Source organism: Poecile atricapillus, chromosome 10, assembly GCF_030490865.1.
Source record: "Poecile atricapillus isolate bPoeAtr1 chromosome 10, bPoeAtr1.hap1, whole genome shotgun sequence".
Classification (NCBI taxonomy): Eukaryota; Metazoa; Chordata; class Aves; order Passeriformes; family Paridae; genus Poecile; species Poecile atricapillus.
This window is the reverse complement of record NC_081258.1, coordinates 2,132,849-2,145,728: the sequence shown is the minus strand read 5'-3', so window position 1 is coordinate 2,145,728 and position 12,880 is coordinate 2,132,849. Positions and strand designations below refer to the sequence as shown.

Below are 12,880 nucleotides of genomic sequence, written 5' to 3'. Positions count from 1 at the left end.
GTCTGTCCTTCACTGGGGATCAGAGTAAGAGTCTCCTTCATGAACATTCCTCCCAGCAGCTGAACCTCTCCCTGCTCTCTCTTGTCTCTCCAGTTGTTGCCAGTTCTCCCGAAACAGAGCTTGTTTCGTGTTTCCCCACCAGAGCTGGTGTTTCAGAACTTCGTGGCTCATGAAGTCTCTGAAATGGAACTGTCTCTCACAAATGAGAGCAAGGTAAGTGCTGGGGCCTGGAGCTTTAACGCCGTGCTGGAAGAGGGGAGTGGTGTAATTCCCATGGTGTACAGCAAAGCAAGTTACCTGCTGCAGCACATCCAGAAGAAAATGTCTCAGCACCTTTGTTGTGCAGGATGGTGGAAATCTTGCTGTGCTGGGAATTCTCCCCTGAGTTTGGCTGTGCATTGATGGTATCTATCCCAAAGGATTTGCTTTCTCTTGAAAGCTCTGGATTGATAGGAATGTTGAGGGCTGTACAGTTCTAACCTGCCTTCATGCTTTGCCTTGGGTCTATACCACATCCTGTGTCTCCTTGGTTAATCTTGGTTCCTGGTAGGAATTTCTGCCTCTCTCAGCCTGTTTGACTCCCTTTGTGCAGCTCACAGTCAAAGCTCATGGGCTGAGTCTTCTCCACTTTCTGCTGGAATCACTTATCACTGATGGCATTGGTACTGCAGGAAATGTGTTGTGAAACAGCCCTGGAGTCAGACTGATGCAGCAGAAGCAGTGGGAGGCCTTTAGGTGCCACTTCAGGCTCCTGCTAAGCTTCATCCAGCTCTGCTCAGGTTTTCCAAAAGCAACGTGGTGCTCTGCTTTCCCTTTGGAGAACCACAGCACATCCAAAGCCATGTGCTCCTGGAGGATTTCACCTTCACTTGAGGCAATTGTGATTATTTTGCAGTTTCCCAAGAGAGTTGAGAGGGGAAAAAGTTGAAAAATGTCAGCAGTTGTGTTCCACTGTAAAGAGGAAAATTGAAACCATTTGAATTTCAGTCAGGGAAACATTTCCTCAAATGAGGCTTGTGCCAAGAGTGGACTGGTGGGAAGAGCCAGGAGGGAGTGAAAATCATCTGGTTTAGACTTTTTGAGAGCATTTTGTTGCTCGGGGGTTGATATCTATGTGCTAGAAAATGCATGTTTGCTGTGTCTGTGTATCCCAGAGGGCAGAACCTGGCCTGCTGGCTGAGGGCAGGAATGCCCAGCAGCCCAGCTCACCTGCACAGGCAGCAAGAGCCCCTGGGGAGCCAAGATTGCTTTAATGCTGGAATGGGAGTCAACACTGGTCATGTTTGTCCAGGCAGAAAATGCCTTTGAAGCCCACAGTCAATAGGCACAGCCTGTCTGTATTTCCATCACTTTTGGCAAAGTGATTGCTGTCATGGTTTTATGATTCTTCCTTGCTGCTTTAGTTGCTCATTTAAATTCTCTTTTGCCATCTCCATGTTTTAGGGATTGTCTTGCTGTGTTCCTTCTTTGCCTTTTCAGGTTTGCTTTTATTCCCAGTGAGGCCACAGTGTTTGGTCTCCTCTCTTGCTGGTCTGTTTGCCTGACTGTACCCCCAGACCTGCCCTAGCCACACCTGATCTGCTAGAAGGGAATTTCTTCCTTCCCCCAGGATAATGTGCTGCTTTGCTTTCAGGTAGCACATCCCCTGTCTGCAACACCACTGCATGGCTGTGTGCAGGCAGAAGCCAGCAGGTTTTTGGCCTTGTTGAATATGCAGATGACTTGGTGCAGGTGCTCTGTCTCCATTCTGCTGGTGCTGACCTGCTGGGCCCTTCCTTCCCACCGGGCTCTGCCCTACTGCCCCTGGCCAAAATGAGCCAGACAGAAGGGATTCAAGTTCTCCCTTGTGAATGATGTGCCTGTACCTCCACAGCTGAAAGTGCTCTGGAAAAGGGATCAAGGAAGGATGTCACCAGGGCACGGACAGGTCTCCTCTCCACCTGTTTCCACAAGTGGCAAAATCATTGTTTCATGTCTTCCCTGCAGTGTGTTCAGCTGGTGCAGGTCTCCATGCAGAGCTCACCTTGTTTCAGGCTGGTGTGCCCCAACGAGGCGTACCGTGCTGTGCCGCGAGGTGCGACTGCCCGTGTGCGCATTCAGTTCACCCCCAACGAGAGCAAGGTGAGACTGGAGGAGCCAAAACACACAATTATCTCCAAAGCCACTGTTTTCCCTGCACTCTGGGACAGCCCATTCCATGCTGTGAGCTTGGCTCCAGGCTGGGGGCAGGCAGCCTGCAGCCAGGCTCACCTTGGCACGTGCTGCCAGGGGCTGCAGCCAGGCCTGACAGGCCCTGCTTCCCTCCCTGCACATTCCTGAGCATTCCCAAGGGAAGATGCACAGGGAACAGGATGAAAATGACAGGGGGGTGTTGAGAGATGTTTGGCCATCTCTAGGTACAATGGAAGGGTTTCATTATTATGGAAAACACTGGAGGAATGAAGAGCTCAGAGAGCTTTCCTCCTTCCTGACTGGCAACAGCTTCCCTGCCTCACCCTGGGCTGGAGCAAAGTGGTGATTTCTGCCCCCTCTGTTGTCCAGCCTTGCAGCTGGGCTGTCCCACAGCACAAGTGACCAAGGTACAGCTGCAAGGCCAGGGCAGAGGCTGTGCTGTGCCCGTGAGCCCAGCCTGGCACAGGCACACTGAGCTCTAGGTGCCCTTAGCAGGAGCTTGGTGAGCTGCAGGGGACTTGGACACCTGCTGAAAGAGCTGGTGTAGGGCAGGTACAACCTGCAGGCAGAGCTGTGAGCCCAGAGCCTGTGGCAGTGACACTGCTGTGGCTCTGTCTTCATGCCTGTCACTGTGGCTGCTCTGTCAGCTGGCACCCATTCCGTGCCAAACGTGCTTTGGTGGGGAGATTTGAGCAGCAGTGCCGAGGCCCTGGAGCTCTGATCTCAGTGCTGGGATCTGGAGATTTGTTCATATAGAAGGGTTTAGGACATGGCATGGAAGGGAGGAAGGGAAACAAACAACATCCAACAGCATCCTGCTACCTCTTAACACTGTTCTTCTCCTGACTTGCTTGGAGAGGCAAAGTTAGAGGGGAGTTGTGAGCCAACTGATGTTTCTACATTAGACCAGAGGTGCAGGATCTTTTTGGGTGCAGCTGTTTTCTCACCTTCCTTTCCTTTTGCTGCTTCGAGTCAGTTTAACACTTTGTCCTATTCTCAAACAGCAGGAATACAGGAACCTAAAGAGGAATGGCCTGTGTTGTTCCCTAGCTCCATGTTCCTTAGAAGGGACTTGGAAATTATTTAACATCATTAAAATTTAGAGTAAAAGTTGTGGCCAAGGGCAGTTCTCTTTATGACCCTAATGGCATGAGAGCTTAATGCCACTGAGACAGGTTTTGCAAAGTGCACTGGTGCCTTTAATAATAATAATATTGGTAGAACATAGTGTTCATTTTGGGGTGGAATAGAATTAGAATTAGAATAGAATTAGAATAGAATAGAATAGAATAGAATAGAATAGAATAGAATAGAATAGAATAGAATAGAATAGAATAGAATAGAATAGAATAGAATAGAATAGAATAGAATAGAATAGAATAGAATAGAATAGAATAGAATAGAATAGAATAGAATAGAATAGAATAGAATAGAATAGAATAGAATAGAATAGAATAGAATAGATGCCCTTGAAGGGTTCTAGGACATTGTTTTCTTCTGCCATGGGAATGGCACTAAATGCCCTATGCTGAGCTCGTTTCTTTTCCTGCAGGATTATTCCCATGAGCTTGTCTGCATGACTAAAACAGAAAGGATAGTTGTGCCAATCCGGGCCATTGCTGCCCGAGCTATCCTGAACATCCCAGACCAGCTGAACTTCTCGGAGTGTCCAGTCAAGAGCAGCACCAAGAGGACTCTGCTGCTTCGAAACACTGGCAGCCTGGAGGCTCATTACTACATCAGCACCCAGAGGTGAGGCAGCTCCTCTGTCCTTGTGCAAAACACCTTTGGGTGATAAAAGGCTTGGGAAAGAGCAACAAAAGGAAGCTGAGCATCAGGGGTGCCCTGCAGCTCTGGCTGGAAGTGAGCAGGATGGATGGCATCTGCTCTTGCTTTCAGTGCTCTTAGCAGGATGCAGCCTTTGAGCTTTCTCTGTCCCACATTTCCTGGAGGGTGCTGGAACATGTGAGGAGCTGGCTTGCACCCTCCTGAGCACAAGCAGCTTCTGAAATGGTTCCCACTGTCAGCCAAATAGCCCCATTCTCTGGGAGGCCACAGGCACGTGGCTGCCCAGTGCTCCTCTCATGAGATTCCCTGCTAATGGTGCTTCATTTAGCTGGGGTTGGATCCTTCAGATTGTAATTGGCATCCTCCCTTTGGGTCTTGTTTCCATGTCTCTGTATTGCTCTAATCTGCATTTACACTCTTGCAGAGTTTTGATTGCTGCTTTTCTTAGAGCAGCTTTCATTGAAATGCTGATAAAATGTGCCCTTTATAGGCTAAATCGGGATATTTTCAAGGAAAAACAAACCAAAGAGCCACGCTGCAAATTCAACAGTAATTATTTCTTGGTCTTCAAGGAAAAGTTCCTTCTCCCTGTCTGATTCCTAGGCTGTAATCTCCCAGGACAGGTAGTGCCCTAACATTTGCATCTCTTGAGATGAGGTTGATAGGCAGCAGAAAAAGGGAAATTGCTGAGGCAGTCAGTGTCAAGTTGTGCATGCAGACAGCTCTTAATCCTCTCTGTGGTTTCCCAAACCATTCTCTGATGGGATTGCTGGCAGTGGGATCCTTGGGTCTCATTGCAGAGAGCTGGATGCAGAGTATGGGGGAGGTGAGGTCATTTTATCCCACAGGATCTCCTGAGGTCTGTATCTCCTCAGAAGTGGGTCAGCAGCTGTTTCTGATCCTGTTTTGTCTCTTTTCTGTTGCCTGTGGTTTCTTTGCTCCCTGCTTGCCCAAGGGAGCCGAAGTGACCTGCACTGCAGAAGGAATATCATCCCCAGATGTCCCCTGAGTCCTGATCTCTCTCTTTGTGTTGCAGTCCTTTCTCCGTGGTTCCGGCCATGGGAACTCTGGGTGCTGGTGACAGCGTGCAGGTGACAGTGGGATTTCACCCACTGACCACTGGTGCCCATTTTGGGTCCATGGTAGTGAGCTACAACACAGGTGAGTGCTGGGCACTGCACGGGGCACAGGACACTTCTCCACCACCACTCCCTGTTGTCCCAGCCCCCTCAATTCCCTCTAGATGTGCCTCCCCTGTTCCAGCTTTACCCCAAAGAAAACTGAGAACCAGTTGGTGTTTAGGGGGCTGATAAAGTGGATCCCCTCTAACAGGACTAAGATTCTTGGGCTCCTGTTTTGCTGAGAGTTGCTGAGTGGAGGAAGAAGGAGCCCTGATTCTCCACTGCCTTGTGGCTATGCCTGGCTGAAGTTTTGTTTTATTCTGGCCAGTGCTGTGTGTGAGGTGTGAGGTCTCCATCAGACTCTCTCCAATGCAGTGTATTTCTTGCACACCTCTGTCCCATAGGCTGCTGCTCCACTGGCTTCTCACAGACCCTTTTACTGTGTTGGCCTCTACACATACATATAGTTTCTGTCTAATAACATTTTCAAATCCTCAAGTACTTTTTGGTGACAAATCAAGACAATTTTTTCCTTGTCCCCATTTCCCAGGCCATTCATGCTGTTGCAAACCTCTCACATCTATCTCCCATTTGATTTCTAGACTGAGGAATCCCATTCAGTCTTCATGTAGAAGCTGCTCTGTACTTACTGATCTTTCCTTGGTCCCTTTTTTATTCAATTTGAAATGCTCCAGCTTGGTTGTTGAGATCAGAACAATATCAAATATTTCAAGACTGATGTGGCTGTGTGTTTGGACAGGGAGAGATGATGATGATGATTTTCATGGTGTTCATTTTGTAGTGGTTTGTCATATTGCAGAGCCAGGCTGGTTGTGTTTCCTCACCTGGGTCCCCTCCTGCTCTGGGCTTCACCTCACTTGTTCCTCTGGGCCTCCTTTTTCTGCTCACATGCCCCCAGGTGTATTTGCTTGTCAGCAACAAGGGATCCAAGGGATCAGGAGAGACAGGAATCTCATGGGATGCCCAGGGGAAACCCCAGACAAGCCAGGACTGAACAGGGCTCCTCAGCATCACCTGAAGGACTTGGATGCAGAAATCCTGGTGATCTGAGTGGGTCACCTGAGCACACCTGACAAACCTCACTGTACCTTGGGGCCCAATCTCCACAAACACACTCCAAAATCAGCTGTTTTAGGAGGTGCCCAGGACACCCTCACGCTGCACACACAGAGCTGTCAGGATGTTATAAATGTGCTGACCCATAGAACTGCAAATACAGCTAAAAGCTGTGACCCTTTCTTCTGTGACCTGTGGTTTGCTCTGTTCCTTGGGCTTTCATCAGCAACTGAGCTGAGCAAAGGCTCCCCTTTGCTTTGTTCCAGGTGAAGAAATGATCCACACAAACCTTCAGGGAGAAGCTGTAGATGTCAGCATCGGGTTGAGGACGTATTCCGTGGAGCTGAAGAAGACTTTCATCACCACATCAAGCCACACAACCATGTTCATCGAGAACAGGAGTAACATCAGAGCCCAGTTCCAGTGGAAGACTTTTCCTAATGAGGAAGATGAGAATGAAGAGAAGAGGAGGTTGGTTTGCAAGATGCATTTCAGTGAGATACATGGCCCAAGACTAAAACTAACGTAGGGCCTCAGGAGGGTGTTGGTGCTTTTGAATGGCTCAGGCCAAGTGAACCATCCCTGGCATCAGGGTGTGTGTCCCTGGGCTTCAGGAGCTCAGCACTTGACATTCCAGTTCCATTTATACCCCAACCAGGGATGGCATTTTGGGAAGGAAAGGTTGATTACAATGACTAGCTTTCCTCAACTTCTAATTGGGCTTTTACTTCTCTAATCTTCTTCCTACATGACCTGGCAACATCCTTAAACATTTCCTGAGTTGCCAGCCCCTCTTTCCAAAGGTGATGCACCCTCTTTTTTCCCCTTAGTTTGTTCAAAAGCTCCTTTCCCATCCAGGCTGGTTGTCTTCCCTGCCAGCTCATCTTTCAGCACACAGAGACAGTCTGTTCCTGTGCCTTCAAGAATTCTTTCTTGGAATATGTCCATCCTTCCTGGACACGTTTGTTTTTAAGGGCTCTATCCCAAGGTACTCCCCATATCAGTCTCTTGAACAGGCCCAAGTCTGCCCTCCAGAAGTCCAGAGTGGAAGTTTTGTTGATGCCCCTCCTTGTTTCACTGAATATTGAGAACTCTGGTATTTCACAGTCACTGGACCCCAGACAGTGGTGGACAGATGAAGTTAATTCAGTTATTAAGGAATCTCCTGGTGATATCCTGGGCCCCAGGGAGGCAGCAGACTTCCCTGTGGAATGGATCCAGTCGATCTACAGGCCCTCAGTTCCCCTTAGAAGGGAGTTGCCCACTACCACTACTCTTCTTTTCTTCATCTGTCTGACAAAGTGCAACTGGGGAGACTCTCCAGACAGAATTTTTTCTTTAGTGTCATCTGCCTGACCCTCTGGATCCAGGGCCTCATAACTATTCTGTCAGGGCACCTGGGCAGGTGCTGGGGGTCAGGATGGATCATACTACAGGATTCTACTACCATGCACTGGGATGGGATCCAAAAAGCTCTGGATCATGAAAAGGTCTCTCCAGGAGTTTGCTGTCTCCCTCCTGCACAACAAAGTCCCTTCCCTTCTCAGGGCCTCTGTTTTCATGCATATAAAACCTTGAATGTCATTGAAGGGATGCAGTGCCTGAATTCATCCATTTCCTTTGGAAGTGCTCTGGGATGCTCTTGAGGAAGGCAGAGCAGGGAACAGGGCAGGTCCCAAACAGAAGAAACAAAGAGTGATGCTGGTACCACAGAGCTGTGCCCCAGCTTCATCTCCCCTTCCCAGGGAAGTCCTGCTCCATGATCTTTATCTGCCTCCCCTGAGCATCTCAGTGGTAGGAAAAGCCAGTTGAGGTGGCTGCTGGATTCTCCCTCAGTTTTGGGAGAGGCTTTGAGGCCAGAGGTTCTCTTAAGGGATGCTGGCTTTCCAAAGCTCTCCTGTGTTTGCAAGTGTGCAGTAAAACTACCTGTTGTACCAGTGAACAAGTTATGCTCTGATCCACCTGGGACTCCATGGCTTGGAATCAGCCCTTGCTGGGGAGCTGCTGCTGCTCCTCCCCAAGTGCTTTGCTCTCCTGCACTTCCACTTCTCTCTGCAAATATCGGGCTTATTGAGCCATCTGCTGGCTCTGTCTGTCCCTGTGGCTGCAGGCAGTGTTACCTGCTGCGATCACCGAGAGAGGCCTGCGTGGACAACACGACGGAAGAGAGAAGAAGAGCGAAGAAGAAGGGTTCCTGTGAAGATCGCCGCGCCATCCTGAAGAGCAGCGTCCGGGAGAAGATGATGAAGCTGAAAGAAGACCCCATGCTATTCTCCAGTGATGCTTTTTCCCTTGAGCCAATGGTAAGTGATAGCTGAGAGCCTCACTTTCTTCCTCTTCCTCCTCCTCTAACACTCTAACTCGAACTCTTCCTTTTCCCCTTCCCCTTCCTCCTCCTCCTCTTCTGTTTATGCAAGCAAACCCCCACGTTCTCCCATCAACCAGAGCCCTGATTCTGAGGATTGGCATTGTGAGAGGTGATGAATGCCTGGTGTCTGCACAGTGCAAAATCCCTTCTCATCTTGGAGTAAACCCTAGAATAATCCCAACCCCTGCTTTCTTTCCAGACATGTTAAACTAATATTTTTATTTCCAAGGAAGGGGATCATGTTCTTTTCTTGTCAAGTGCACCAGTGCACAGAGGCAGTTACATCCTGCAGCTGACAGCAGCATGATGTGACCAACAGCTTGTGTCAGAGCAGTGGGAATGTTGTGGAGAGTGGGAGCTGATGAGCTGAACATGAAGAGCTTCCAGTGGTGTATTGAGCTGGGTTTGGAGCATTTCCTTGGGCTCCTTGTGTTGTTCACTCATCATTGATGCTCTGAATAAAGGCTTGCAGGACTGTGGTTGTAAAGGAGAAATGGGAAGTTTGAAGAGAAATGTTTTGCTGTCTCTTTCTGTTTCAGGAGGGAGAGATCGAGCCAAACAGTTCAGTCCAAATCAAGGTGACCTTTAAACCCCTAAAGGCCCGAGAGTATCGAAGTGTGGCCTACTGCAACATCTCAGGTACAGCTCCTTTCCCCTGCTTCTCTCACCCCCACTGAAGCCATGGTGCAAGCCTGAGCCCTCTGGGCTCCCCTGGAACTGCTGGGAAGAGTCCCTGGGCAGCAGGGCAGTGCTGGCACATCCCACTGCCCCTGCAGCTTCCAGGGAGTCTCCTGTGCAAGGCCAGGGTCAGAATCCTGGGTCTGGGTTACTGATCCCAGAACAACCCAGGCAGTGCAGGGAGAAGTTTTCATGGCACGGCTTTGCCAGCATTTCCTCAAAGGAAAATCAGAGTCAAAGAGCTGCAGAGCAGAACAGCTCTAGAGAACAAGCACCAAGCCCCTCTAGAGCACTGACCTCCAGGATGGGTCCATTTGCATGGCTCCATCATCAGGCAGCAGGAGCTGAGTTAGAAATGTGCTCCCTGAGCCTGGATCACCTCCCACTGCCCACACACCACCAGACCAGAGGTGGCTGAGCCCCACTGAGCCCAGGGTCTTTGTAGAGGGACCACCCTTGGCCAGCACCTGCTTCTCTCCCTGTGTGGGAATTGGCACCTTGCAGCTCTCAGTCTGTGCAGATAGAACACAATGCTGAGTGTCAGAAGTTGAGGATTTTGGCAACAAAGTCTTGTGCTACTGGGCCAGGTAGTTTGGCAATTGCTGCCCAGCAATTTGCCAGGTACAGTTGCCAAACTCTTGATGAGCTTTGTGCCTTCACTGAATGGATTTCAAAGCTCCTCTAGGTGCATGGGAAGGAAACCATAGAATCATGGTATGTTAGGGATGGAATGGACCTTAAAGATCGTCCAGTCCCAAGACCCCTGCCCTGGGCAGGGACACCTCCCACTAGAGCAGGTAGCTCCAAGCCCCAAGCAGCCTGGCTTTGAACACTTTCAGGGCTGGAACCTCCACAACTCCCCTGGGGAGCCTGCTCCAGTGTCTCACCACCCTCACAGTAAAAAATTTCTTCCTAATAGCTCACCTAAATTTCCCTTCTTTCCATTGATACCCATTACTCCTTGGGCTGTCACTACAGGACACCAGAGATGTTTTAAACTCAGCAAACTGGTGGCTAAAATTGGAAACCAGCCCAAGGAATGGGTTAGAAATTGGAAGTCAACCCCAAGGGATATCTCCTGAGGGAAGAGAAGGGTCCATATCTTCTCTTGCAGTATCAGGAGCTGGTTTTATCCAGCTCAGAGTCAGGGGCTAGCATTCAGGCAGGCTGGAAAATAGAGTGTAACAGTGGGAATTATTGTACTGAAATGAGCATCTCTCCCCAGGCCGTGGGAGCAGGCTGCCCCTGCACCTCAGAGGGGAAGGCCAAGGACCCGTGGTTGAATTCAGCCGTCAAATGCTGAAACTTGGGAACATTTCTGTCAACACCTCCCACGTCTATGAGGTGAGCAGCAGGGGTTGGGATGGATCCTGATGGCTCCTGAGGCAGCAGCAAGCCTGGTGGACCTGTGGAATTCCTGGCAACATGGGCAGTTGTGGGCAGGGAATATTGGACGTACTGGTCAGATCTGGTGGGGTCAGAAAGGTGTGTCTGCTGTTCATGAAGCCCCAGTCCCTTGGCAATGCCAATTTTTGGCAGCTTTCCTTGGGGATCAGCTCAGAAGCTTCCTGAAAAACAACCCCTTGGCATATGAAACCCAGACTGGGTCAAAAAGCTGCACGTTCAGAGGCTTTTGTGGCAGCACCAGACACAAAGGCACCTTTGCATTGGACTGTTCAGAAGCAGCTGGAACAAACTGGCTGTGTTGAGCTTCAGTACCCTGCAAACAATTCTCAGTCGATTGTCTCCTGCTTATTCCTGGGAGTCACAGGAAAGCCATCCAGCCTCCTGGCTCACTGCTGGCCCTTGCAAAGGGCTTGGGATTCTTTCCTTTGCTGACCACTCCCTCACCACACTCCAGCCTTGGTGCATCTCTGACTCTAGAAAAAGAAGTGTTCCTGGGAATAAAGCTAAGGATCTTTCTACCTATTTGCCTCCCCCTCAAAATAGTGTCAAGTTTGCAAAAAAAAATAGAGAGCAACTGAAAGAGGGAGAAAATAAGGCACTGCATCATGCCAGACTCTTTCAAAAGCTTGCCTGTGGAAAGGAAAAACACACTGGGTTTTTTTTACCAAAAGATGGTGCTGTCTCTATATTTGATGGTGATGCCTCGTTATCAATGTGTTGTTCTCATGATTTGGGAAAAGGTGAATGAGTAGATGGTCCTGTTGGAGCTGTGCTGAGTGGGGCAGTGGCAGCTCTCTGCTGATTGACTACGCAGCTGCCCCACGTTGCTCTCAGGGCCAGCTCTGAATGAGCTTGGTGATGCTGGCCAGAGCTGGACTGCTCTGTGTCCATGGGATAAGCCCAGGGTGACTCTGGTTATGTGCAATTACTGCTGCTTTGCATGAAAACCCAAAGGCAGAACTTGTCCTGTTGTATTTTTTCACTTCTGCCTTTCAGCAGCACAAAGCATCTTCTGACTTTTCTGGCTGGGAATTGCATCATTAGAAAATAACTGACAAGAAGGGAAGATTCCACATGAATTTCCATTTTGCTTTCTTGCTGCTGCAGGTGAAACTGATGAACCGAGGAGCTATAGATGCTCCCTTCACCTATATCCCTTCAGCCACAAACGTGGGCTGCTGCTTCAAGTTTGCACCCGAGGAGGGCGTCATTGCAGCAGGTGGGATCCGGACGATTCACATCTCCTTCAATGCCACCGTCCTGGGGAGCTTTGAGGAACAATTCCAGTTCCGTGTGGCTGCATCTCCTACGCCTGTGACCCTGACAGTCTGGTAAGGACTCTGGGAGCTTGCTGGGCACATCTGTAGCTGTCTCTGGCACATCCCCCACCTCCCTCATTTTGGGGTCGAGCAGAGGAAAGAGGAGTTTCCCGAGGTCTTAATCTCTGCTCTGATCCTGGCCCTGCCCCAGTGTAGGGTGCCCGGGGGCTGGAATGACTCCTCCCTGCAGGGATCTCCCTCTGCCTTGGGCCATGGCAGGCAGTGGGATGGAGCAGCTTTGGGCAGTAGCTGCTCTGGGCTGTCCCAGCTGAACACCCAGCAAAGCTCCCAGGGCTTTGGAGATGGGGCAGCCTGGGTGATTCTGCACCAGCAGCAGTGTTTTTAAAAACTTGTGCTCATAATCCATCCCAAATGGGCAGCAGCAGCCTCACCTCACCTGTCATGGCCATGCTGTGGGGGACAAGCTGTGCTCCCAAGTCCTGTGCAGAGAGTGCTCCAGTCCCTCCTTTCCACAGCCAGGAAAGGGCTGGGAGACAGGGAACTGTGCAGCAGGAATGTGCCAAGGACATGGGCATCATCCCATGGGCTGGTGCCATTGCAAGAGATAATCCTGGCCCAGCAAAGGGAGAAGGGGTGATAATGGGGGAGGCAGAGCTCAGTCCTCAGTTCCACAGCAGCGTGAGGGCTTGTCCCTGCTAGCCTGAGCCATGTGCTGGTAGGATAACGTCGTGCAAGCAGGAAAGCTGATGCTGGCTGCTCTGGAGCTTTGGAGCTAGGCTGCTGCTGTTGGGAGGCACTGGATCAAGGCAGTAAAGAAATGAATGCATCCTGCACTTGATTATACCAGTGAGATAAGGGAGATGGATCAAAAAAGAATAAGAAAATTATGACTTAGCAAGAGGAAAGTGGTGAGTAGGTCTGCCCATAGTGGAGAAACAATTATGCTGGCTTTGTTTTTGGAGGAAAAGTGCTGCTCTTTTATTTTGGAA

At 49.9% G+C, this 12,880-nt stretch overlaps 1 protein-coding gene across 1 annotated transcript in view; it reads left to right on the top strand.

The window, feature by feature from the left end:
- LOC131582746 (hydrocephalus-inducing protein homolog) overlaps window positions 1-12,880 on the top strand; it is a 57,979-nt gene that overhangs the window by 4,636 nt on the left and 40,463 nt on the right. Inside the window, exons 3-11 of the mRNA XM_058846214.1 lie at window positions 94-213; window positions 1,987-2,121; window positions 3,725-3,924; window positions 4,997-5,121; window positions 6,425-6,629; window positions 8,269-8,461; window positions 9,066-9,165; window positions 10,430-10,548; window positions 11,719-11,942. Of these exons, the coding sequence (XP_058702197.1) occupies window positions 94-213; window positions 1,987-2,121; window positions 3,725-3,924; window positions 4,997-5,121; window positions 6,425-6,629; window positions 8,269-8,461; window positions 9,066-9,165; window positions 10,430-10,548; window positions 11,719-11,942 (1,421 nt within the window). The remainder of the gene's footprint in view (window positions 1-93; window positions 214-1,986; window positions 2,122-3,724; window positions 3,925-4,996; window positions 5,122-6,424; window positions 6,630-8,268; window positions 8,462-9,065; window positions 9,166-10,429; window positions 10,549-11,718; window positions 11,943-12,880) is intronic.